This window comes from Phaethon aethereus, assembly GCF_964289735.1.
Source record: "Phaethon aethereus genome assembly, chromosome: 2".
Classification (NCBI taxonomy): Eukaryota; Metazoa; Chordata; class Aves; order Phaethontiformes; family Phaethontidae; genus Phaethon; species Phaethon aethereus.
In genome coordinates, this window is record NC_138582.1 from 161,949,415 (window position 1) to 161,976,356 (window position 26,942).

The following is a 26,942-nucleotide window of genomic DNA, read 5'->3' on the forward strand; positions in this document are numbered from 1 at the left end:
GTGAAGTACAAGATGAAGATTAACTTCAGGGTTAAATCTGAGCCTAGTATGCTTTGTAAAAAGCTGTGTAGACCCTCTGTCACAGTTCTTACAGTTCTGTAAGCTATTGTGCCATGGAGGTCACTTACCCTACCAACTATATCCCTCTCAAATTCTTTATGAACTACTGTGTATAAGCAGTACTTGTAATCAATGCAAGTAGCACAGGCCTAGGAGGCTGCAATTGCAATTTTTTTACAATCTTCTTTAATTTTAAGTAAATTATTTCTCTAAATTTATACTATAGTTACTAGGATTTCTGTTCAGTGGCATAATCCAGGATCTTTCACTAGCCTATTTTTTAATGTACACGTGAACATGTATATAGGCCTATATGTATAGATATCGTAAATTAAACTCTAAGCTTATAGAGATGACATAGGTGGCTTGGTAAGTAAAACTTGTGTGTTCAGCCTCAGTAGTATGAATTTCTGCGGTGTTACTGTTTGACTGCTCAGAGGCCTTAGATTCAGGATGTCATCGGTGGGTGGTAACGTCCTTTTTCTTAGCATTACTGCAGCCTTAGGAATCCTTTAAGCAGTTTATAGTAAAGAAAAAACCCACCAACCAAAACCCAATTACGTGTTCAAAATCTGGTTGCACTTTTTTTGTCCTGCTCTGCCACAAATAATCTTCAAACAGATCAAATGGAGACACCTTCAGTGTGCGCCTGTTATGTAGTGAGTCAGAGAACGTTCCTCTTTGGTTCCTGTTTCTCTAAAACAAGTATGTCTGTCTGTAGTTTGAGGTCTTACACGTGATCGAGCGGTGACAGCTAGCTCTCCAGTGTGGTTCTGAAAGAAGATGAACCTTGTCAGGAACTCTTTGGGTGTTCTCCCAAGATGACTGCTCTGGGCTGTAGACCGTAGTGCTGTCTGTGTGAATGTGAGCTTTTTTTTCCCCCCTCGGAGTGCTTCAGAAATCAAGCTCCAGCATACATAAGGATTTCTCAGTTGTTGGGTTGTGTATGATGTTTTGGGTTTTTTTTTTTTTGCAGCTGCCTTTTCTGACTTGAACTGCGGCATAATGTAAATACTGCTGTAGTAAATATGATGCTAGAGAGTTACTTTTTTTTGGTGATAAGTATAAATTCAAGGCTTATTAAACTGGCTATTGATGTGTTGTACTGAGTCTTGGAAGACTTAAAGTAAAACTGCTTGATTTCAGTAAGATTTACAAGCATCTTTTCTGTTGTTTGAGTTTAATGCTGACATTTTAGTGAGAAATCTTTATCTGAGTCAAAGTTCTGCAACCAAGAACAGGGAGCTGTAATTAAAAGTTGTTTTAAAATGCGTTTACATTTAAAATATTGGAAGATTTATTATTAAGGGTGTCATTCAGGTATTCTCAGAACTTGTAGCCTTATGTATTAGCATTATAGTTAAAAATAACTGAAATGTATCCACTTGTCCATGCAAGTGATTGTGTGACCAAAATTGTCCTCATACCTTAATGGGGCTGGTGAGTTGTGGTGTGTGACGCTAGTTAGCTTTAGTAAAATACTTGTATTAAAACTTTAAGATAGTTATTTAAATGCACTCTGTGAAACTGAAGAAATTAATTTAAGGACTAAATCTAGGGAGTGTGAACCAGCATAGGTCTTGCTCTTCATGCTTTCTCAGTACTTAGACTGAGATGACGTTTTGGAGAGATGTTTGTCCTGGCATCGGTGACCCAAGAATATCGAAAAAGATGGGATGAGGATGTGTATGTGGTTTCTGAAAGTGAGTTGAGCAGTTACTTAAATTGATGGTTCCTGCTGATAAGCACACAAGTTTCAGGCAAGACTTCAAAACTCTTTCAAAACAGATGTGAGCGCCTTGCTTGTTCCCACCCCTTCTGCGGGACTCTGCAGTTGGAGATGTGTGGGTTAAGGCTACGTTAGTGAAGATTTTACACTGAAATGCGGAGGGTGGTTAAGATGCTGTGTGGTTTCCAAGGTGGATGAGAAATTCAGAACTACCCTGTGCAACTACTGACAGTGTTTTGTTTGAGAATCAGCTGTTTATATTGTGACACTGTCCACATGAAAATACGCCTTTGCCCTTGAAAATGACATGCTTATGCAAAGCCTTCTTTTATGCTACTTTCAAATATACAATGTGTAAGATACAGGTCACTATATACTTTTCACAGAAGCGTATGGTCACTTAAATACAAGCTACTGGTAATTCATTAATGGATATTGACGATGCATTCCTAGTATTTTGACTCATGTAGAGTCCGGTGGTCTATACCTTCAAGGTATATACAGCTGATCTTAGTAACATTAACATCTGCCTCACTTCTTATGAGGCAAAAAGCACATAAATGCTTCCATCTTCAACTAGATACCACACAAGACCAAAAAATAGGTATAAACTAAGTGTTTTAAGTTAGCTGGCTTTATTCTGTGTTGGTAGCACAATATTAAATGCAGTGGCAGAACTGTAATATTGTGGGATTTCTAAGCCTAAAGCACACATAGGTATCACTTTAAGCTAAAAAATAATAGTATTGGTTACTGTACAAGTAACAGTCTTTGCATTCAAAACAGCTTTGTTTACTGTCTGTAATGTGATGTTTGTCTCTGGCCCTGTTCCTCCGATACCTTTTACCCTGTTGACTGTTTTAGTGTCGTAGAAATTAAAGGATTTGACAAGCTGTTTTCCTTGTCTGGTTCCAAAGTACCACCTCGAGTAGCAGAGCGGCGCGGCTGCGCGCTGCCGTCGAGTCTGGGCAGGCAGGAGCTCATGCAGCCGCGTGCCTCACGGGACGAACACGCGAGCGGGTGCTGTGGCGCGACGCTGTCACCAGGAGTGACGAGCGCGAAGGGGGCCGCAGCCCTCGTCCATTCCACCGGGTCCCTCCTGCTTGCCCCTGTGTCTGCAGCAGCTGATGCTGCCTCAGGTGCCGACACGTGCCCACCGCTGTGTGGTAAGGACGAGGTGGCCCTTTTCTTAAAGAATTCACAATCTACATCAGGAAGGAATAAGGCAGAAACGAAGAGCGCGTGGCTGCTTCATGCACGTGACTCCTTGAATTTTGCAAGAATGTTCTAGGCTGTTTTCTCTTTTCCTCTTCTTCCAGAAGTGGGAGGGGCGCAGGTGGTGTACGTACAGCAGCTGGGCCGTATGCTTAGTGGACTGGCATCTAAATATTGAAATACCAAATACAGGAAGACAGCTAAAGCTTGTTGTTTTACATATACTCTGATTTTTAAAATAGCAATCTTTTTTAATCTAGGTAAAGTCATTTAAGCACAGACAATACACTAAGGCCATGTTAATAATCTCTTTAAAAAAGAAATGTGCTTAGTTTTGTTTAAAAAAGTGTTGATGTGAACTATGAACCTTTAAGGAAATAAGATCCTCCACCCTCTAGTGTTGGTATTTTTGTTGTTATTTTAGAGCTGACTTGAGACAGTATTGCGTACACTAACTTCCCTCCCCGACCTGGGTATTGCAGGAACTGAAATTTGAGCTCCTGAATATTGAATTTACTATTGGTAAACTGGCAAGTTACTTCAGTTGCATTAACAGCATTTGGACGTTACAAAAATGCTCCTTTTGATTTCGTCCCCTTTGGGGAGAGCAATCTAAGCCATCAGCCAGACGGTGATAACCTCTGCCACCTCTTTCTGCCCTGCCTGGTGCCCTGACCGCAGGCCCGCAGGCTCTGACACAGAAGTTGCAATGCTCCTTTTCTGCTCAGGGTGTGAGATCAGCCGGTGGTTTGTCCGTCTGCCGCATGCGGTTGTAGTTGCTGAGTTGTGTTACTCTGATGGGAGTGCAGACTCTCAGGGGTTCCGGGCGACAGCTGTGCGTGTTCTTCAGCTGTAGCCTTTCACTTTCAGCTCTGTTTTCTTGGGACTAAGTTGTTGCTCTGGATTTTCTGGTGGTATGTCTCTGGGTGGGGTCTGTTCTGTGTTTGAATGGCTTCTTGCTGTCTCAGGAACCCAGAACCGTGTCCCCCCGGACCACATCCAGAGAGGATCTCCTGCAAGTTTCATTTTAACAATTAAAACCTGGCAATGTTGGTCAGAATCTTAGGAAGAATGCATCTTGTGGGGAATTAACACCACTTCCAGAGTCCCCGCTGTGCCTGGTGCGGGAGGGGAAATGGCATGGAGCTCACCGCTGCAGACAGTCTGTTTTCCATTCTTTCTCTAGTTGATCTTTTAATATTCAATCTTACTAAAAATGTATTTAAAATCCTTAAGTTCATGAATTTCAGGGGCTGATGAAACTCTTTTCTAAATCTGGTCTTAATTCTTGAAGACATCTAAGGTCTTGGCTTGCTTTCCTTTTTTTATGTTTTTGAGTCATTCGCTATCTTATTCAGTGGCATTAATGTTAAGAGTTACTCTTCTTGATGTAGACAAAACGTGAAATAACAGGACAAGATGAATCTACATAGATCTGATGTAGGGTCTGTGAGGGAACTTAAATGGGAAGGTTTTTTTTTTTAAATGTTTCACAACTGAAGCACCTAATGAAACACATGTATCATTAGTATATGAAAGTTTATTGTATGTTCTTGATATGCCCCTAATTCAGTAACACTGAAAAGAACTTTAACTTCTTAAAGGCTGCTTTGTGATTCACTGTGCAACAGCATCCTTGACTTTAAATTTATAGAAGCCTGGGAGCTTTTGAAGATGGCTCTGTCTTGGCAACAGGAAACCTGAGGATGGTTGCTAGTTCTGTATTAATTACCATATTTTTCTAAGTAACTTTTTCATTTATTGCTCAAAGAGGTTTTTCTACATACATAGCATTAAGTGTTTTAACAAATACAGAAGGTAACTCCAAACTCTCAAAGGATAGTGGCAGAAATATCCTGTAAATGTTGATAATCCTGACATATCAAATTCCAAGCTATTTAAAAGCTGTATCTGTATGAAGGCTGCACATTAACAATTGGAATTTCCTAATTTCTGTGTGTAAGGCCGTAGGTATCTGACTGTTCGTTTGTACCTACATGAGCACTTTGGGATATTGCTTCTGAATACTTGGTGTATATTAACCTCAAGTGTTGCTGTTGCTTCCACTCCCCATTACATTAAGTTTTACCATCGGCACCACTGCATGAAGCTCTGTTCATGAACGGTGCTTTATTCTGCATTTCTCATACATTCAGTGCTTCCATAGACACCAGCTATTGAGTATCTGGGCATTTGTTTTGCTTTTAATATGTTTCTTTTCCCACAGAGTCTATATGGAGACATTCCCTAATTAGAAATGTTCTTCTGATCTGACGCTAGTATTTATTCATTCATTTGTAGTTGACTCTTCTTTTTTACCCCTAGATTCCATTAAAACAATGCTGTCATTAGAGCACATCCTCTAAGAAATGACCAAGAGCTCATGTAAATTTGAATCAGGAGTGAGATGAAGATGGTTTAGTCATTGCATGTGTGCATGCTTTTAACTTCCAATAGCATGAGGCAACCAGCTCACTTCTCAGAGCAGTGTGCTCGTACAGCCCGTGGCGATGGCCGTTACTCCAGAGTAGCCGATGTGCTGTGGGGCCGCTCTTCAGTCATCTTCCTTGTAACTTGTGGAGTAGGACGGCGGCCCTCGATGTGCCGTGCTGCCTTACTCGATGGGAGATTGAGACGCATCATTCCGGTGTGTCGGCAGCGTGTAACTCTTTCATGAGTTGATCAGAGTCAACCTGTGCATGGTGCCAAGGTAAGACTCTTCATGTGTTTTCTGCACCTTTTGTTTCGTGTGTACAAGCGTGTTTTGGACCTTCCCTCTCCACGTAAAATGGTCGTTCAGAAAAGCAGCGCGACAGCGGTGCCTGTATTGTGAGTATGACGGGTCTGTTCAAATGCTTAAGGAGAAAATGATCTAGTGCATGGCTTCTGTCTTCCCCCAAGCACAAGTTTTCCCAGTCTGGGCAACATACTTAGATTCACAAAATCAGTGGAGGTAACTTTTTCTTCCACTTTTCATTTTTTAAAGGTAGGTTTCAAAGTATTTTTGTCTTATTTGGCCTGACTCCTGTTGTTCTAATACAAATGGGTAGAAAATGAAGATACATTTGGGTCATGGATTTGAAATCTTATAAGTGTACAAAACACATGTACACAAAAAACACAGCTAGACTTCCTTTACTGTCTTGTGGGGTTTGGAATCCCACCCTGCGTTACCTAAATAGAAAACGTGTATTGCTTTTGTCTTCATGAAGCTTTTTAGAGAATTTCAGAGATTAAAATTCCTGCTGAGGAGACTGAGAATATTCTGAGTGCTGCTGGCCATCTTGTCACCTAAGTGCACGTGAAGCTGATCCCGTGTGACATGACCATAGAAATACAGTTCTGAGCTAGTGTTTCTGTGGACGCCGCTACTGCTGGTGCCGTAATGATGGCCGCAGGTATCTTCTGTTGTGACTTTCAGGCTTTTCACTGCAGTGTTACTGGTTAAGATTTCAGTTTACAAAAAAAAAAAAGATTACGCACAATCTTAGCTGTGTGTGAGGCTGAGAGATGCTGAATGGAATCGGCAGTCCCCTCTTGGTCCCATTTGTGCTTCAGGCTTTGTGAACTCTGCAGTCTTGAGCAACTGATGTTTCGTTCACATGGATGTATCTCAGATCAAGGTAAAACATAAGCTGAAAAACTGCTTGTAATCGGAACAACTATCTGTGTACATACCTTCCCACACCAAACCTTTCCTGGTTTATTTTAGGTCATCCAGAAATACCTTTTATAATGTACTGAGTGGTAGATACTTGCTGTGTTACAAAACTAAATGCAAATACTTGCCACCTTAGCCAGGTTGACTTTTTTTGTGAAAAGCAGTGGTAATGTGTTTTTTCCTCTGTTTGAAATGTTACACTGAATGTTTTGTAGGAAGATTTTTTTTTTTACTGTGTTTTCAATAAAGTGTGATTCATAGTGGAGTTCTGCTTTTTTACGTTTTTTTTCTTTCATTGCTTAAAATAAAATAAAAATCTCTGTGGCATTCTAAATCATGCTGTCAGTACTTGGTGTGAATAGTTGCATTCCCCTCTCTTCGTCCTTCTTCCCTCCAATTTAACATGCTTTTGAGATTCTCAAGTGGTCAGGTTTTTAAAATATGTGAGGCATGGTATGTGATAGAGATTCCTGTACCTGCTGTGGCGTTGCAGCCCTGTGTTTGACAGGTGCACAGTTAATTTCATCCCTCTACTTGAGGGAAGTGGGGTTTGTTTATAGACGAGTATGCTGATTATGCAATGTAGAAGTAATTTTCGGTAGCTTAACAGTTTGACTGCAGGGCAATTTTTGTATATTAAAAACATGACCACCATTTTTCCTAAACTAGTTGAAATTTAAACAGCTTCAGATTTTCTTTTTCCATTTCATGGGAGATTTTTTAGGTTGTTTTTCAAGTTCAAGAATCACGTGGCTGGAAAAGACCCGGAGAGGCCCGATCTGTTCAGCTGCAGGGGATCAGACATACCGAGGCTATTCCTGGCATTTAACCAGCTCGGCAGGGATTCTGCCGTGTCGTTTCCGTGCTGTCCCTAGGCAGTCACCTTCCAGGGTTTAATTCTCTGAGGTTTTCTAAGTGTTGGAGGTGAACAGCTCCTGCTGCCCTTTAAGCTTTCATTTGGTTCTCGAGCATCCGCAGTGAGACAAGTCTGTCTGCTTACGCCAGTGGTTTCCACCCAACGGTTACATTTCCTGTTACCTTCTGAGTAAGAAGTGACCCCCAGCTCCCTCAGCTGCTCTATGCTGGCCTCTCATCATCCTTGTTGCTGCCTGTGGGGAGCCTTGTGTGTTTCTAGAAATGCAGAGCTTGGATCTGGACACAGAAACCTCCCAGCTTAAGCCCTTATGCTGCATCGTGTCTTCAGTATGTTCTCGGTTGGGGTTTTTTTTGTGGTTTTTTTTGGAACACCATTCATTTGTACTGAACTTGTGTTCTCAAATATATTTCTGGATGTGTTTCTACAGAAAGACTCTATATTGCTACATATATAAGCTGTGAGCCATCTCATATATGGGGTTATTCCTACATAAGTGTATATATTGCACTTTATTTTTTTTGTGATACTGTGTTTACTGCTGCATCTGCAGGACTGTATCCTGTTACAGAAATGAACTGAATGGGCTTGGTATCATTTTTCTTCTTGGCAAATCCCGCGTCAAATACTAGTTCCTTTCAAGTAGTTTGTACCAGTGTTATTCTGGGAAATGAGGTGAAACTGTTATCTGCATTTCCCCAGGATTTATTCCCTCCTCCCTGGTTTCAAGACAGGTTTTTCAGTTCCTGGTCCTTTGGAGTGTCACGTGTTCTCCCCAAGTTCTTGGAGACAACCATCTCTGAAAGCCCTGTAGACAGCTTTCTGGCTGCCAGAAAGCAGAGTCCTTCAGCACCCGATCTATAAACCCCTTTTTATCTAATGAATCTCTAGTACAGCCTTTCCCACTTCCAGCTCAGGACTTCAAGCCCGTACCCCTGGTATTCTGCTAACCATGTCACTTGACGCATGACACAACCTGATCTTGTATTATTTGGAAGCTCTCTAGCATTTGTGTAGTTGATCAATTGTTGCCTTTTTATGCAAAATTAATTTTCTTTTTACCTTGGTATGTTGCTACTTCATTTTGGTTTAGCTTCTGACTTTTGTCTTTATGTGCTCATACTTTTCTTAGAAATTATCTGTGGTGACCTGACTTAATTTCAGCAATGCACAGCTGAAGTGTCATAATCGTCTTTTTACTTCTTTTGAATGTGGTCAGTACTTGCTGCAGTTCCATGGTTCTCTGAAGTTCTGAAATGATCATGCATCTTTGAGGGCCACTTTTATCTACCTACAGCTATCTGGAATGGGTCAGAGTCGTTCAAGCAGAAGTGGCAGCCAGAGTTCTAGTTAGCAAACGTGGCTGAAGGAAAACTGAAGGGGGAAAAAAAAAAAGTGTTTCTTGCTACAACCATCAGTTGCAGTACTAGGAGCAACAAATTGGGTGTAAAAAACCAGGTGAGGGATAATATTGGAGCATCGCTGAATGAACACCATGCCTGAAACAACTGTGCCTCATCTTTGGGAAAGGGAAATGAAAGTGGAGGAAGGTGGGAGTGACAGAGAGAGGAAGAATAAAAATACTGGAAGACCAAAGGTGAAGCTGAATATAAAAGGAAAGCAACAGCACCCTTCTGACTTTTATTTCTCCAAATACAAGGCAAGTACCATTTTCCATACAAAACCATTTGTTCTTGGAAGATCTGGATGAGAAAAGACTCCCCAGTTTGCAGTACATGCCTTGTCAGCTATGTTCTACGGGGTAGTTCATGATGAGCTATGTTATCAACATTTGAGGATTTTCTTTTGATAATATGAGCGACATAAAGGACAAATATGTTGCTCTCCCAGGGAAAACTCTTCGAATGCTTGAAGACAGGTATGATGAAACAAATGTGAACAAGACAGCAGAACAGTCTGTCGTGAAAACTGATTGCAGTTACCAGACAAGAGACAGGCAGGATGAACTGCAGGACTGAGTGGCATGATACAGATAGGACAGTTGGGTATCTCTTGCCGCAATGCCTAAGTAAAAACAGACACACACCTGCAGTGAATCAGTGGAAGGTAACTATATCAGCAATATGCTAGTTTAAATGTTCAAATTTTATGACTGTAATGTATTTTGAGAAACTATTAATGTTTTGATTTGCAGTTTTTTCTATAGCCTCTTTGGGCTCCTTAACTGAGTAGGAGAGAGATGCTGCTAAGGTAAACCCCTGAACTGTAAAAATTTTTAACATTTCTGATTTGGAATATTTAAGAAAATTTAAGAAAACGGAAAACAACCAATTGTACTGAAAAGACTGATACGCCTCAAGAGGATAAAAGAGCTTATAAATGCAAAACTACTTTAAAAAAAAACACCAACCAACCAACCTGCATCTGGATCTTCTCCCAGTCAGTTTCACTTATTAATATTTCTTTTCCTTCCAACTGCTGAAGTATTTCTCGACTTGCAGCTATAGCAGAATCTATTTCAGAAAAAAATTCATCCAGGTTGATGTTGTAAGAACTCAACAGTCGATTGCTGATCTGTTGAACCTGAAAAAAAAATTGCTGTTGGATTTCAAGTTACTTATAGGTAGCTCGTATATGGATGAATTGTGAGTGATTGGACAACTGGGCCTGATTCATTGCATCATCTATGGACTCTTGTTCCAGCTTAAATCAACACTAGATACCAGCTGCAGAGGTTAAAAACATCAGGTCCCCAGACTCCACCAATGCACCATTATCCTTCAGAGAAAACACAGGATTTTCATCACTGAACTTTCCCAAGATAGATGTACTCTTTTTAACCTGTGTGGGCGCAGCACAGAGGCCACAGCTGTGTTTGAGAAAGGCAGTACAGAACTTGGCTGAGCACTGGTTCTTTGACAGGAAACTAGTGCATCTGCTGTGGGGTTGGTTAAAGACATGATAGCCAAGGGCAGAGGAGGCACCCTAGGTGTTGTCCTTTGTATAGATGTTTATGACCTACTGCCTTAGATCTGTTTCCGCATATTGCGCATTGGCCTGAGCACTCTGGTCATCACAGCTGAAGATGCTCTCATCAGTGTGCAGCAAAATGAATACCTAAAAGCAATGAATGCTTTTCTTAAAACTTAGTCATCCCCTTGAGCACAATCCCAACTCACTGTGGCCACTTTCCCTCATTGCTACCACACTATCCGAGAGCTCTCCAGGGAAGTCACACAAGTCTTACTTATCTGTCATGACAAGAAAGTTTTAATAACAAAGTTTTAAGGAATATTTCAATGCCTCTCCTGTGATCACGCAGTGTGAGCCTTCCTCTCCATGAATGTCCTGTGAGGGAAAACTTGATAGGGAAACAGGGAGCCATCTCTTCAGGGAGGATGGGAAGGAGGAGGTGAGGTGGTAGAAGGATTGTTGTCAGACAGCCTGATAGCACCTGAACACTCTCCTATTGTTTTATTTCACTTTTCTTTGGGTAGCTTTTCTCTACCAGGACATGTGTTCCCTTACAATTGCTACAGTGACTCTTTGTAGTATATATCAGAATATTCAAAGTGAACTTTTATAGACCCAAAGGAATCAAGAGCCTAAGTTGCACAAAAACCATCTGAAAAGCTCACTTAACATTCTAAGATTTCATTTAAACTTTGAATTTCCTGAATTTCCAAAATTTCCCTAAAACTATGAAAAAACTAATCAATTTTTTTTTAAAAGCACACATAATGTGCAAGTATGAAAGTGTCTTCTAGTGAAACCCATGTTTCTCAATAAAGACTAAAGAGACAAACATTAAGTGTCCAGGTAAGGGAACTGGTGAAAACCATCACTTAAGGCAAGTTGTTTGCTTCTTGACATTAGATTTGATCCTGTGTATTCTTTTTATTTTATGGTCTGATTCACCGCTAACTGAGACCAGTTATGACTGACTCACTGTATTTCCAAATGACCCCTAATACAACAGCATGTTGAAAGGATGTATCCATTTGTCAGTACAAATGGGATTCAGTTACCTTGTTAGTTAGTGCTGATGCATCAACTTAACATAACTAACTTAAAAAAATCCCCTGAAACCCCTTGTATAGTGTATGTATTTAAATTACAATGTGACTGGAAAAGCAGCAGCCCCTTCTGTACTCTGTAAGAGAATTCTATGTCTAGCAAAGAACAGATGGGTACTCTTGTGCTCCCCTCATGACTGTTCACTGACAGGAAAGGAAAAAAATCTGATTCTATCCCACACTGACCTTCAGTGGTATGTGAAAACAAAAAAACAAACAAACAAGAATCCCACCCCAGGCCTCCTTCAATATTTACACTTGGTCTCCAAACAATCCCAAACGATGACACTGTGGGCTTCCCGAATGAGACATGGAATACTAATGCACTATACTTTAATCAGGTTATAGCTTTAATATTTTAAAATTATTATGTATTTAACTAAGCAATAAGAGTCCCACTAAGTTTTATCTGAACTGCTGTTAGCTAGGTTCTAGAACTGAATCTACTCCCAACTGCATTTTAACTACTCTTACTGATTTCATTTTAAAATCTGGCTTCAGGAAGAACAGGGTAAGATTACACCTAAACCTTATGTAATTCATGGTTTCTGTTCAACATCAAGTAAAGGTTGATCCATTTGAAAACACTTGTAGTCCTGATTTATGCTTGGTCTTCATTTCTGTTGATATCAAACTTGAACAGACCTGAATTGTTTTCATAAGAAAGCTAGGAAGATTTAATAGAGATGCTTTCCAATAGTCTCTCAGGACCCCAAATTTGAGGAAGAACCACCACATTTTAACTCCGCCCATATCCAGAGTCTATTTCTGTGAATGTGAGAGCAATGCCAACAGTGTGTGGGCAGTCCCAGGACCTGGCCTGGCTTTGTGAGCCATATGATGACTACACAGGCTGCTGGAAAACTAATGAACACAAAGAGCTGAAAGCAGGGCGCAGAGAGGGGCTGCGGTTGCATTAAGCCACCAGTGCCCCCTTTCTGTCTCTGCCTGTGCTGCTTGTTCCCTCTTCACTTCAGCAGGGAGAAGCCCTCCTTTTCTTCCCTGAGTTTGCCCTTGTGTTTCTCTTCCCCATGTCACTAAGGGATCCTGGAAGTCCTCTCATGAGCCTCCTTCAGCAGAAGCTGTAAAAATAGAGAGGCAAACTCTTCTCCTGCCTGAGACAGTGATCTATGAAGTTCCCCTGCTGCTAAGATACTATCATCTGCTTTGAGCTACTCCTGTATTTTCTGCAGTATGACCTAACCCAACCCATATCCATCAATCAGCAAATAAAGTCTTAAGGTTAGGAAGAAAAAAAGTGTAACTGAGATTTAACCCAAAATTTATGCTAAGTGGTAAATCAGCGCACACCATCACTGTGAACAGAAAGGAAACACACATTTTGGATCATTTGTTAGTGTGTTCTAGGATTTAAATATTAAATCCTGCTATGTTGTAATGCATAATGCTGAATGTCCTTTCTTCCCCAGAACAACTGAAACTGATTAATTTTTTTCTCAAAACACCACACCTCTGTCTTTTATGTCTGTGACTTCTTAAAACTTGAATACAATGGCATAAACTGAGTATTTGAAATACTCTATCAGTATGCAAAACTACATCAGTCACCTGTACAGCAGCACAAGACTATGATAAAATAAAACGATGAAACAAAGCACTGAGGTGAACTTTGTCCACAGGGAAGCCTTTTTAAGTGATCCAATGTCAGCAAATTGCTTACTAATGTGTTGACTTATGGCAGCCCTCAAAAGGAAAATGAAACGGCTGGAATTTACAGCATATCAATGAACCAGTTGATAAGCTTTTACTGGTTTAGTATCCTCCTAGTTTTGCTGCCTGGAGCCACTTCAAGTTAGCAACAGAATGTTTACCATCTCCATGTGATAAAGGAAGCCAAATGACTAAACAAATTCCAGGACCATTATACTGTTTGGTGAGATTTAAATTAAAATCTTTGGGAGAAATCATGTGGAGGGAGGAGGAAAAGCCTAAAGTCAACTACATCATTTCACAATGACTTACCTCGCTTCCTGAACAATGGCAAGGTTTTTAGCAAAGCTGGAGATAACGTATTTGAAAAGATTTAATTGCACCAACAAAAGACTATACCACAATTAAATGACATACAGAAGTGACACTTATAGGTAGGATCAAATAAATTCACTACCTCGCATACAGAAGCAACATCCTGCTTTCTGTGTATAGTAGTGCTGAAACGCAGCCTACTTTGGTTTCAGTGACCTTATCTCCTTTGATCTAGATTATTAAAAATTTTAATGATAGGTGTAATAAGGGCTACTGTAGCACCCTGAAACAAGTAATATGTGTCCTTCTTAGTACCAGTATTTCAGACCTTGTTTTTAACTTTGTGATACTTATTTAAGAGTATGAAAATTGACGTTTAACCTTTGTGATTGTTCCAGAGGGCCAGGGTTATTAAAACCTTGTTGGTTCCCCCCCCCCCCAAATTGTGATGCCATTTAATTATGCTAATGTTTAGGGAGTGACATTTTAAAAGCACAGCACAAGTTTGAGAGGCAAAATTTATTTTAGAAAAGCTTTTTAGCATCTGAAAATGGATAGCTCCTTATGACAAATTTATTTAGTGTTTTCATTAACCAACACTTGAAAGTATAAGACTGAACAGCAGGAAAACTCATCTACAATTCCCACTTGAAAGCTGCTAAGAAAAATAAATATATATCTTTTAATCATAATTGGTACTGAATTCATTTAAACCTGGCTAATCTGTATGAGAAGACTTATAAATTTATTCTCAGTAGAAGGTGAAAAAGAAGTGCCCATTTTGTTCCCTGGAAAATCCTGCAGTTTTAGATATGAGAATGATTTCCTAATGCTGTGGGCTATATATGGAAACTATGTTAAGTGAAGACCTTCCCATGGCTTATAGTCATGTGATGAAATGTGAGCAGTCTATCAGGCTGTTTCTCCCTAAACCAGCTAAAATAGGGGCCCTAAAGGCTAGCCCACTGTAGGTAGCTTGGTAGACTGCTACAGTAGACATCGGAAGTTCGATGAGAGAAATTTTAACAAAGGACACTCAGCTGCAACTTTCAGTGTATTTAGAAGCCGCCTTCGACTTCCCTTTACTGTGACCCTGGACTTCATGCTCTTAGAGATCCTTTCCAACCTTAATGATTCTGTGATTCAACCTTAATGATTCTATGCTATCTTGAGCCCACAGAAAATTGAGAACATACTGGGAAGGAGGCATACGACTGTTTCCCTAGGCTTCCACACAGAAAAATCTAGGTGTTTCTGTTGTCTATTCTCATTGTGCTACTTGAGGACAGTCACAATCCACTGAAGGATTCACTTCTTCCAAACTGACATGTCTGAGCAATTTTAAGTGTAACATTAGCTTTCCTCAGTTACCTCCATATTCATTTTTTCTGTTACAGCAAAGGACTTTGCATTGATCACAAAGGTAGCATGGCAACCAGCAAGCTGTCTCTGTATTAAGGCTGAGAACAGTGTTTCTTCTCTCCTGCTGCTGTTGCCACACAAGTTTTGTTGCAACAGTCTGCAGGATCACCTCTAGGGCACCAATCTCACCACCACACATAAATGTATAACATATCAAGAGAGGGTCTTTGCCTCCAAAGCTCTCCTCTAACAGGATACAACCAGGTAAGTGTGAGAAATAACAACAGGCAGTAACAAGCCTTTTTCTGCAAGCACTCTTCTAGTTAACTAAAGCAGTGATTTAAAAAAAAAAACAACAAACCCAAACAACTGATTTAAGTATTGGTTTAAACCTAGCACTGATTTAGCCTGGGTAAGAGTATTTTCCTAGTTGCATGCACTAGCTACATTCAAACAGCTGTCCTGTGTGGCTTTGTTAATCTCTGCTAGCCAGGCTGTTTGGTAGTCTGGACTGGAAGATGGCTTTTCTCACTCCCTGAGGGATAGTATGCTGATTGCTGAGGATGTGTCAGAGCAGTTTTTGTCACTGAAAAGCTGAGCTAGGTTGGCCATTACTAAACTGGGGGAAGACTGGAAGTTGGCAGAGAAGGACTTGAGGATTGCATGGGGACTCTGCAGCAGCTGTGTGCTGAAAGGCAAGCAGGGTCATTGCAAAATGCTGGCACCTGATCTGGCCTCATTTGTATGGGGTCAGGACCCTAATTTATTACAGTCTGACTTGCATCTGAGCAGAAGTTAGAGAATGGCAAAGCTATGGAATAGAACTATCCAGTTCAGTGTCCAGTGAGGGAACAACGGCAGTGAAAAGAAGTTATGATTGTTTATGGATTTATTTGCTTTTCCCCTTACGATAGCCCCTTCATATAATTCTATAGGAAAACAGATTACTGTGGTTTATCAAAAAGGGAAATACAGAGCCTCACAAAGAGCCCCACTATTGTTGGCCTAAGCAAAAGGCAGGCCTTAAAGTTAAGTATTTACATTATTTTCCTTACTTCTACATTGTAAAGAGGATGGAATGAACAGACTAACACAACAACTGAGTTGCCTCCAGTACAGCCTGTTATGAGTAAGAAGGAATAAATTAAGAGGTAGAGAGCTGATATTCAGGAGTTTTGATTTACAGGAGCTGAATCAGAGCAAAGAAACAGTCCCAAGAAGCAAAGGCAACCTACCTTTTTCTCAAAGAATTGCTTTCTTAATTTGCTGTCTTTAGGAGGCACTGTTTTTCTCAAGTTTCTATACCATTTCCTAACAATATATCCCCTCCAGGAAGCTTGAATTCTGGAAGACACAATTTTGCTCAAGAAGAGGAAACTCAAAATTATGTAATTTTCCTATTTACATGAAACAATCATCTTATGCATTTAAAAAAAACACCTTTGACTTTTGTAGTGCATTCAGTCTAGTTTCTTATAATATTAAGTTTTAACATATTTTAAACATTATTTAGAAATTAATATTGTCCAGTGACAACACCTGTAGCAGAAGTAAGGCTTACCTAATAGCGCACTTTATTTTAAAGAAGTGTGCCCCGTCGTGTATTACTCTGGTCTGATACTGCTCTTTTCTACACATCGGACAAGACTTCTTACCTGTAAGTTTTTCAAAGGCTTTCAGGCATGCCTGAAAAAATAACTGCAATTACTTACAATATATTTCATATCATTGGAACAGATGAAACAGGATAGATTACAGAATGTAAACCCAGTTTATTCACCAGTCCATGAACACTATACAAGGTGCATATTTTTATAATTAAAATGTTAAGAAAATTTTGTAAATCTCCATATATTTGCATGAAATTTAATGAATTAAACTATTCCCACTTATTATACGAAACTATAGCTCAGTTAAAACCATATGGGAAAACATAGTTTGTAAGAAAGGGAATAAAATTGGAATAAGGTGCCTCATCATAAAATAGCCTTAAATTATACTTCTTACCATAAAAATCTGGAATCAAAATTACTTTTCAAGATGATTACATTTAATTCATTAAAATATTCACTTAAGTACTTCAATTAAAATACTCTTGTATTATGTGCTTGAATAGTTATATAAAAATGTACTCACTTTATGGAATACATGGGAACATGAAAGCAGCACCTGTTTTTCAAAGGAAAGAAAACAACAAAAACAACCTGACTTTAAACCATTCTAAAAGCTGAAAAATAAAAAAATGCTGACAAGAAAAATTCTGACTGCCTGAAAGGTCATCAGTTTCTTTCTGTTACTACTGCAGTCTTTCCAGTGAAAATAAAATTAGTCTTCTACAGAAATTACTTAATATATTACATGTTAAACCAATATGTGAGTTTTGTATTAAAACCACATGGAGTGGCAGAAAGCAAGAAATGCCAACTGCTGTTGACTGGAGGAAAAGATTACAAACCAAGTACTTAAAATGAAAGCTGATTAATTTTTTTCCCTTTTCCCCACAGAGATGTTAGATTTCAAGAAGTAATATACATCAAATGCAGCATTTCACATATACAAAAAAAAACAAAAGAGAAAGCATGTTCACAGGCTACAAGAAAACTTCACCTTTCTCTGACCTAAATTCCCACCAAATGCTGATGATCTCCATCCTGACAAAAGATATAGTTGGACAAAAAAGGCAGTTGGCTCTTAGAGGAAGGAAAAACTGGGAAAGGAGTGAAAACCAGAACAAGTAGTGAACACTATTGAGCTGGCAAACACAAAAGGATTAATGGCTAGCAGCATGCTGAAGGGAAAGCTTTCAGATACAGTGGCTTTTTTCCCTTGAGGGAGGAGAGCTAACGAAACACTGAGGACAAAAAGAATTCCAGAGGCATTTCCCTTTTTGTGCCAAATCTAAAGTAACCTTTTTAATGAGTGCTGTCTTTTGCTCTCTCTTGTCAAGCTTTAGACTTTCAGAGTAGCCAGAAATTGGCGGAATGGTCTTTTGCCAGATCCATCCCACCTGTCTGTGGACAATTGGACACCTTCAGTTAACGTTGCTATAAACGGAAGCAAAAGCCCTGTATCCAAGGTATTGAAAGACTTTGATTCACATCACAAACTTGGCTGTAAAAAATCTTAAAAGAAAAATTAAAAGGAACAGGCAGAAAAAAACACCCTAAAATGCAATGTGGAAAGAAACTTGCAAGCACTTGGGATAATTCTTCTAATTACCATCATCACCTCTCTGAAGCAGCCCTCCTCATCAATCAGTCACTCCATCCCTTTTGCTTAACATTTTCAAGATGATAGATGAGATAATCTAATAAAGCATGATGTATTTATGCTTATGCTACACACATGCACTGAATACAGCTATCCAGGTAAAATGCAAGCATTTCTTCTGGTAACCTAAGCAAGTGACTGACTGGTATTAAGACCACACCTTATTTCTATTTGGAAAATGGAAGTAAGTATTGAACTAAAGTGCAAAATAACAAAACTTGTGAGAAAATAAAATACATCTTAAATTTTATAATTAGTGAATATTTACCATTTTGATGAATGAAGGCTAGGATCATATCTAACAGGAGTTTAAATGAAGCAAAAAGTAGCCTATACCTGCTTTGCAAGGACAGATAAAAAGGCTGATTACCTCCTCCTCTATTGTCATAACTTCAGAAGTGAAAAAACAGGACCAACCTTTCTCTGCCATGTCATGCCCAAAATACTTCCAGAGCTGATAGCTGGGTCCAGCTATGAAATGCTGAATGGTGTCTTAAAAGTAGGTTCTTTCACTTCTTTCCTTTCTTCTTCCAGCTAATGATTTTTAGCAATAACTCTGGAAATTTTTTTTTAAATACAATTATGTAGTCCTCACAAATATACAGTTATACATGTACCTGAGGTTGAAGTGCAAATTCTTCCCTGCATATTGCACAAGGCTGTATAGAGTCTCCATGCTGTATGGATCTCTGCTTTACTTTTACCCATTCTTCAGCAGTTAGTGGCAAAGAAGGAGGATCAACTAGGCCTAATTTCTGAGCTGTAGACAATAACAACAACAAATCACTGAAAAAACCCCCACTGGTAGATGGTTTTTCTTCATGTGAAGATGATGCACTTTTTTAAAAATACTTTATACAGATGCTTCATATAAATCTATCATCAGACAAACCACTGGCAGGCAACATACTTCTATTAGTTAGCTATTTGGTAATTGTCAGAACCTCTTTTACGTACAGGATTTATACAGGAAATTTTTAAATGTCAATTTTTATTTGCCGAGTAATTTGAATTTATTTCGATACCTTTCCACAGCCATTACAATGGGGAATATTAACTAGACAACGTAACAGTGCACAATAACGTAATTTTGTTTGTAGAACAAAAATCTCTGTTGGAATTCATTTGTGAAGGTTTCTTCAACATTACATTTTTGTATTCTCAAAAATAAAAATGAACAAAGTGGTATAATAAAAAACTGTTGCTGGTGCAAAATGCTGAAGTGTAATGAGACTGTGATGGATGCAACAGAAATAAAGAGCATAAAGAAACAAAGAGATGGTTACAAAACACCAGTGATAGCATCGCTGTGATAGCTGACCTTGTCAACCTCAGATGATAACCGTGAGGGGCCTTGCTGCATGTCCATGTGAAACCTCTGCCTTCTCAAAGAAGCAATCAGTGAAAATACAGTATTCTGCCCCGCCTCCACAAATGGCAGATTAAGGTCAGTGTCACTATCTCAGTAGTAACAAAAAATGCTAGTGTAGGTACAGCAAAGAAGAGATCTTTGACATCTTTGAAGACCAGAGGAAGCAGCTTGTGTGGACTGACCAAGGTCAATGGAGGAATGTCCAAGGTATGTGTAACGAGGCAATAATGTGAGTCCACGATGAGGCCTCAGTGGTATTTGCTAAAACCAGAAAGGAAGAGTTAGAATGCAATAGTTAGAATGCAAGCTTAGGACACCTAGATGAGAGTTTTAGTTCTAAATGGGAAGGGTCAACTCTCTCATTCATAGCAAAATCTTTGCATAAACCAGACATTAATAAGCAGCACTTATTTGTTCTGTGTAAGCTTTCAAAACCTCATCGGACAGACTGTGTATCCAAACCCATTATACTACTTAGTCACAAAGAGAACAGGAATCCTAACAAACCGAAGAATGGGGTTTTGGTGATCCACTTGCTCAAGTATCTGATTATACTAGGATAGGAGTTATTAATTTGAGACAAAAATTCTGCTCCTGAGCTCATCCATCTACAGATGTGTATTGTTAATCATTTAAAATTTGCACAAAACTTTGATCTTTTTAAAGAACTTTTGTGAGTTATTAAAGGAATTAGAAGGAATACTTTCTTCCCTATTGTTGAACTATCTGCCTAACTTACTTCCTTGTGATCTCATGACATCTTTCAAACGTAAATCAGTTTGATTCCGTATCTTAGTAAAACAGCATGGCTTTGAGATTCCAAGCTGGGTCAGTTTATGCTTTTGGAACAACGTGGAAAGTGCTTTCTCTACGTATGGTTTCATTTGCATACACCCACATCGTTACTTTTGTTACCTTTGTTAAGGTATCCAGTCAAACGTAAGCAATGCATGTAAATCTAAGCATCAAAAGAAAATTTGAATCAATGAATGCCATAGATTACATCGGTGGTCATAGATGAATCGTCTTAGAGGCATGCTGTTTTACTCCTGGACAACTCGATACCCAGACACAAATACAGCACCTCCACACGTGCGGGAGCTCACAGCTCTGCCTGCAGGCTATAGGCTAGAATTCAAACCGCGCCGTGTCAAGTAGCACAGCGCATGTGTATGTATTTACGGCACTGTAATTTCAGAATGTAAACCATACACTGTATTAACATAAAATAGCATTGTCAATCAATTTTTGGTGCAGTAAAATGCTTTCACTTGCTGCTCCTGATGGTGAAAAATAATATGAGCTTTAAGAGAAATATGAAGGATCCTGCAAACTTTTTAGAGTGTAAAAAGTAGTTCAGAACATGTATTTTGCTTAAAGCCTACACATGAATTGCTGAAATTGGCAGCTGAGTGACTATGAAGTTTTCCTAATGAGGGCTGCTTTCCCTCTTGACCATTCAACTCTTGAAGAGCATATATTGCACAGAACAGTGTTTCTGCTACAAAAGAAGAATCAAATTATAAAATACACGATAAAAGTTTCAGTAAAAACATGTATCAAGTTTCATCTGACAGTAATATCTAAGAGTATCAGTGAATGAGTAAGGAAACAAGATCCCATTTTGACAGTCCAATATACAGAAGTGATGGTCTTTATGATGAGAAAATCTCGATGGGAGCGAACAAGATAGCAAAACAGTCACAGCATGAAAGACAGTATCACAACATGAAAAATGCCTACTTGGTTTTCTTCCAAGCACTGTGGTCAGAGACTGTTTTAAGGAAGACAATGAGATGGCTTTGTGGAAAGCCTTTTGTATACATCCAGGATAAGAAAAAATGCTGATTTAAAACTTGCACAAATGGATGATTAAAGCTGACAAATAGGAAGAGATTGGTAGCAAAACTTAACTTCTAAATAATATAACCCAGATGGGGTATTTCTGAGGGACAGGTTATACAGGTGTTTAGAAAGAAAGCTTTTGTACAACATAGTTGATGAAGGAAAACTGGCAGCAGGACACACACGAAAGGATACGTGGTTGAAGGAAAAGGCTCTATGAAGATATTCTCAAAGCAGCACTTGGAATAAATACAAGCAATAACAGCCTACATTTATCACAGCTCAAGACATCCAGGACTTTTCATCCTTATGCATCAAGTTTATAAGCCCAACCCATTTGCTGACACACCCATTTAGAAACAAGTGAGTTAGTTATCCTACAATGAATATTAGCAAAACAAATACATACATTAACCTTTAAACTATTATGATTATTGTTTGATTTTAGGACTCAAGCTGCTATTGAGAAAAATGTAATGATAGAGTCCTGTGAGATTTTCACAAAATTACTAAGGTTGGAAAGGACCTTCAAGATCATCAAGTCCAACCATTAATCCAGCGCCACCATGTCCCCTAAACCATGTCCTGAAGCGCCACATCCACACGTTTTTTGAACACTTCCAGAGATGGCGACTCCACCACCTCCCTGGGCAGCCTGTTCCAATGCCTGACCACTCTCTCAGTGAAGAAATTTTTCCTAATATCCAATCTAAACCTCCCCTGGCATAACTTGAGGCCATTTCCTCTCGTCCTATCGCTGGTTACTTGGGAGAAGAGACCAACACCCTTGTCACCACAACCCCCTTTCAGGTAGTTGTAGAGAGCGATAAGGTTTTGTTTGATTACTCACAAACTCAAGAAAAAAAAGTTACATTAAATTACATTTTCAAAGTTGTTTCACAGCTGTAAGGTTTAAACCACACAAGTCTTATTAAGAAGAGAAAGCTTGACACAAGCATTTTAAAACAATGTGAGACTATAGGAGAAAATACTAATGAGCAAAACCCAGAAACAATTGCAATTAAAAAAAAAAATCTTTCAGCACATTCTTTTGAATCACTTGCACAAGCATTCATATGGGATGTTTCAGTCAGTGCTGTGATTTAAAGAGAAAATACTTCGTTTTTCTTATAATTGCAGAGAACATGCTCACACTTGGGCTGCATTTTTTCACCACAACCTTTACCTTCCATAATCACTCATTATTTATATTTGCGTTAACCCCAGTACCTCTCTGCTGTTCCTGCCCCCCCCCCCCCCCATCCTCTCTTCTTTCAAATTCCTCTTCAAAATGAACCAAGGAAAAAACCCTCCCATCTTTAGAACTATAACCATGTAAACATGGTAATAATCACCTTGTCTTACTACCTATGTCCTATCACTTGTTACACTCACTTGTGTATTCTCTTAAGTTACCCTCTTAACCTTCAGCTGATTCCAAGAGGCAGATGCCTGTGCTTGTACGGAGCCTCATTGATTTACATGGTTCTCTTTAGAGCTGGGACTGCTGTGACAGTTACTATAGCAAAGGCAACATGATCTTCAGAGAGGCCTAAGGGCATTTTTATGAAAAAGAATAAATAATTATTAATGATGATGAAAGTTTATTATGCTTAAAACTGCAAACTGTTGAGCTGGAAGGTCCTTTAAGAAAAGCCTAATCAAGACAACCGAAAGGGTGGAAACAAGATGATGTTCATGGCAAGAATACTGGAGAAAGCTTTAGAAAAGGGAAACACAAGACTTAAAACAGATAGGCAGGAAGCACATGTGGACTCCTGGTCTGATAAGATGCTCCCTGGCTTTGTTTTTTTAAGCAGTATTGTCTGTCACTGCTGTACAACTGTATTATTATACCATTTAAAAGTGATTTTTCTCACCAGGCATCATTCCAAGCGCTCACATCTGTGACTTTTATCTTGGTGCATGTTTGCTTCTAAATTTGAAAAAGGTATTTAACTACAGGTGTTAATTCTTCCTGGGTTTAGCCCCAGGACCATTGTAAAAACAAACCTTTTTAACTTTGAGTAAGGGTGGGTATATATTAACAAAGAATATATTTAATGCGGCACTAGTAACTGTCTCTTTACTGAATAAGGAATAAACCAAACCATTTCAAATAGACTTAAAAAAAGTCTTGATATCAAAATATTCCCCCAAATAAATACAATATCTAAATCGTTGATGTTTGCTTGAGAACATAAGGTCAAGAACAAAACATATTAAAAAAGTGTAAGAGGCTTCCCATCTCTTCATGAAGAATTCTTCATCAAGATGCCCTAGCTTCTTCATTTTTACCTTCACTGTCACAAGAATAATATTTTTAATACATTTCAAGTATGAAAAGACACTTTCATGTCTGTGACACAAGTCACTGATGGCAATTCTACTGTTTAAATGACTATTTCTCTGACGGCACAAACTGCTGAATTTTACAAATCTCAAAACAAGATTTCTGCTTTTTAGCATTAAATTACCTTATTGAACAAAAAGCTTAGTTTCCTCATTTTTATTTTATTTTAAATAAAAACAGAAATTCACAAATCAGAATATAATGGTTTACCTAATGTTAGCTGTGGAGGACTGGGGTCAAGAACATACTCCTTTTCTGCATCTTCCTTGGTTTTGTGGCCAGTGGTCTTTTTTCCTAGTCCAGTATCTACTACTGCTCTGACCATTTCTTTGTTCACGGGTTTGTAAACATTCTTGATATTCCTTGTCCTTGATTTAAAAGGGTCTGCTAATGAAAGATCCTGGAGCTGATGACTGTGTATTATATGATCCTGTAAAGCAACTGCAGAAACTGCTATTGTCTCTCGTTTGGAGAAGCGGCCCTAAAAAAAAAACCAAAACAACCTGTGAATAATTACTTTTCTACATGATTTTAAAACATATACATTATAATAAATGAAAAAAAATTTCTGCTCTTAGCCAATGTTTTTGACTTGTCAAAGGCTTTTATACACATGCAACTCTCATACTTGAAGCCTAACACAAAATTAACCATAACATGAAATTTAAGATTAATGTTTCTGACACATCCTAGTTTTAGCTTATAAAAAGTCAAATGAAATCTCTGATTTATCAGTTATATTAAATAAAGTAGCAGTAATTTGAAAGTTTTAATTACTGAGCCCATGATTATTATATGCAATAAACTCATTATGGACTATAAAAGTTTGGCATGCCCAAACACATTTTTACTTCAATATAATTAAAAACAATCCCAAAGGCTAACCTTGCCTTCCAGAACACTGAATATAAACAAGAATGTATTATTTTTATACAGGGAATAGGCTTATCTAGCTATTCCTCTGTTTCTCCCCACCCTGCTGCCTTATTTTAAAAGATGTGAAATCATACCTTGCAAAAATCACGATACTCCATTGAGAATCTTTAGCTGATTTTACAAGCATCATGTGGCTCTACAAACAGACATGTACAAGAACCTGAATAATATTTCTCAGCAGAAACAGCCTCATCAATAGTAGAAGAGAAATCAACAGTCTTAGTCGCTTTCTCCTAGGCCTACTGTCGGAGACAGCTTAACATGTTAATGGTTGGACTCGATGATCTTAAAGGTCTTTTCCAGTCTGAATGGTTCTGTGTTCCAGGCACAGAAGTTAACTCTAGACCCATAAAGCACCAACTGTACCCCCCTCCTGTCAGCCTCATCCCACCGCCAGCTGCCTGCCCATAACGTACACAGAACAGCCTCAAAAGGAACGGCAGCAATCACCAATTCCAAGCTGAACCGAAGAAAAAAAAACGGCCGTAGCAATAAACCCCATCCAACAGCCACCTTAGTTTATTGTAGACAAGGAAGATGTTAGCAACCCCTCTGAGGCTGAAGCTGCTCCGCTGAGACCTCAACACCCTCACGGGTACAGCAGGGGAAGCGGTGGCCTGGCTCGGTAGCAGGGAGGAGGCCGGCAGAGGCTGAGGCGCACCCCTTAAACCCGGCTGTGGCGAAGAGCAGCCACTGCTGGCAACGCCGTTCCGTGTCGGCGCGTACCTGCTCCTCCTGCTACCAGAGCCAGCCGCGCGCTCCCCGAGTGACGGCCCGAAACTGCCTTCCGCCGCCGGGTGACCAGCGAGGCAGCGCGGTCCCCGCCACAGCCCCTCACGCGGGGCAGCGGGGCCCACGGGCGGGCTGAGAGCATCGCGCCCTGCCAGCCCGCCACACGGCCGAACCACCTCACGGCGCTGCCGACGCTGCTCCCGGCCTTGCAGCAGCCCCCTGCCCGCGGCCTCGGTGCGCTCTTTTACCTCTCGCACCTCTTGTGCCTCCCGGGCCTCGGCCCCGGCGCGCACGCGCGACCTCCGCGGCTCTCGCGGCAGGGGCTGCGTTGCCCGGCAACGGAGCTCCCCGGCGAGGCAACGGCGGCCGCGGCTGCTGCGCAGGCGCCGTGGGCGCGCGGGAAGGCGCTGAGGGGACGGGCGCGAGTGGGAGGCGATGGCGGCCCCTCAGGGGCTGCCGCGTCTCTGGCCCTGCGCGTGGGTGGTTGGTGGTGATTTTCGCCGACACCGAAGCTGCGCGCTTCCCTGTGTCCCGTCCTGGCTGGTGAGCGTTTCCCCCGTTAGCTCCTGTGCCAGTGTTGTAACGTGGGGGCTGGTAGTGCACGTTAATGGCAGCCCTCCATGTGCGTTTTGATTTGCAGGCTATTTTTCACTCTGAGTTTTTCAGTTTTTAATGTGTGTTTTTAACCTTGGAGCTGCTTTTAACCTGGCAGGTGGTAAGATGAGGGAGGCCCTGTGATTATCATACCTGGAAGGGCTTCCTTCAGCGGCGGCCTTTTAGCAGAGCTCTCCAGCTTCTCAAAACTTGCCAGTGATGGTGGCAGGCATGCACAGTCTTCGTCCGTTTGCGCCGGTAGCCTTGCTGGTTAGTGATGAACACTGAGGTGCTATTTGTGCTGCATTAGCATCAGCTGGCTGTTGATGTGATCCACTGGGGATCAGTTTAGTCATGGGTGGCTCTAGGGTGAAAACCACCTTTAAGGTGATTATTTTGGTATTTGTGACTGCACCTCTTCCTAAGCATGGCTGGGTGGGCGTTTACACTTTCCCCTTCATTTAGCAAGGTCAGGGTGGCCCATTTGTATGCACTGGTGGCTTTTAAGTTTTAAGGGAAGCTACGTCACTGACATTATGGGTGACCTGTGGTTCTGGCAACTCTATAGAGTCAGCATTAAGAAAAAAAAAAATCTATACAAAGACCAGATGAGCGGTATCCATGTGGATCAAACCAAAGATCTTTGTCACCTCATGTCCCGTCTTTGTCCATGGCAAAAAATGGATGGCGGGGGGAGAGCGTAAGACCGGAGTTAGTGTACAGCAGCAGCTCCTTCAGGGACTTCCCAGGCTTCAAAACGTGGCATCGTGAGCAGAAGCACTGCCCTTCTTTTTAATAACCATGGAGGTGTTTCTTTAACATCCAGAACTGTGCAAAGGTACTTTTAGCCCCTAGTAGGAGTGTAGGCTTCCTCTCGCCCTTTTCCTGGGTATGCTCACTTGGAGGCCCTTTATTT

General features: G+C 40.2%; 1 protein-coding gene across 1 annotated transcript; it reads right to left on the reverse strand.

Moving 5' to 3' along the window:
* Positions 1 to 9,324: 9,324 nt before the first annotated feature.
* RNF32 (ring finger protein 32) lies at positions 9,325 to 24,798 on the reverse strand (the record flags this gene model as incomplete). The annotated part of the gene is made up of 7 exons (XM_082015350.1): positions 9,325 to 9,564; positions 9,919 to 10,083; positions 16,160 to 16,268; positions 16,486 to 16,610; positions 18,812 to 18,954; positions 23,975 to 24,245; positions 24,775 to 24,798. 7 exons carry the CDS (start codon positions 24,796 to 24,798, stop codon positions 9,325 to 9,327), a joined length of 1,077 nt encoding a protein of 358 aa, XP_081871476.1.
* Between the last annotated feature and the right edge of the window lie 2,144 nt (positions 24,799 to 26,942).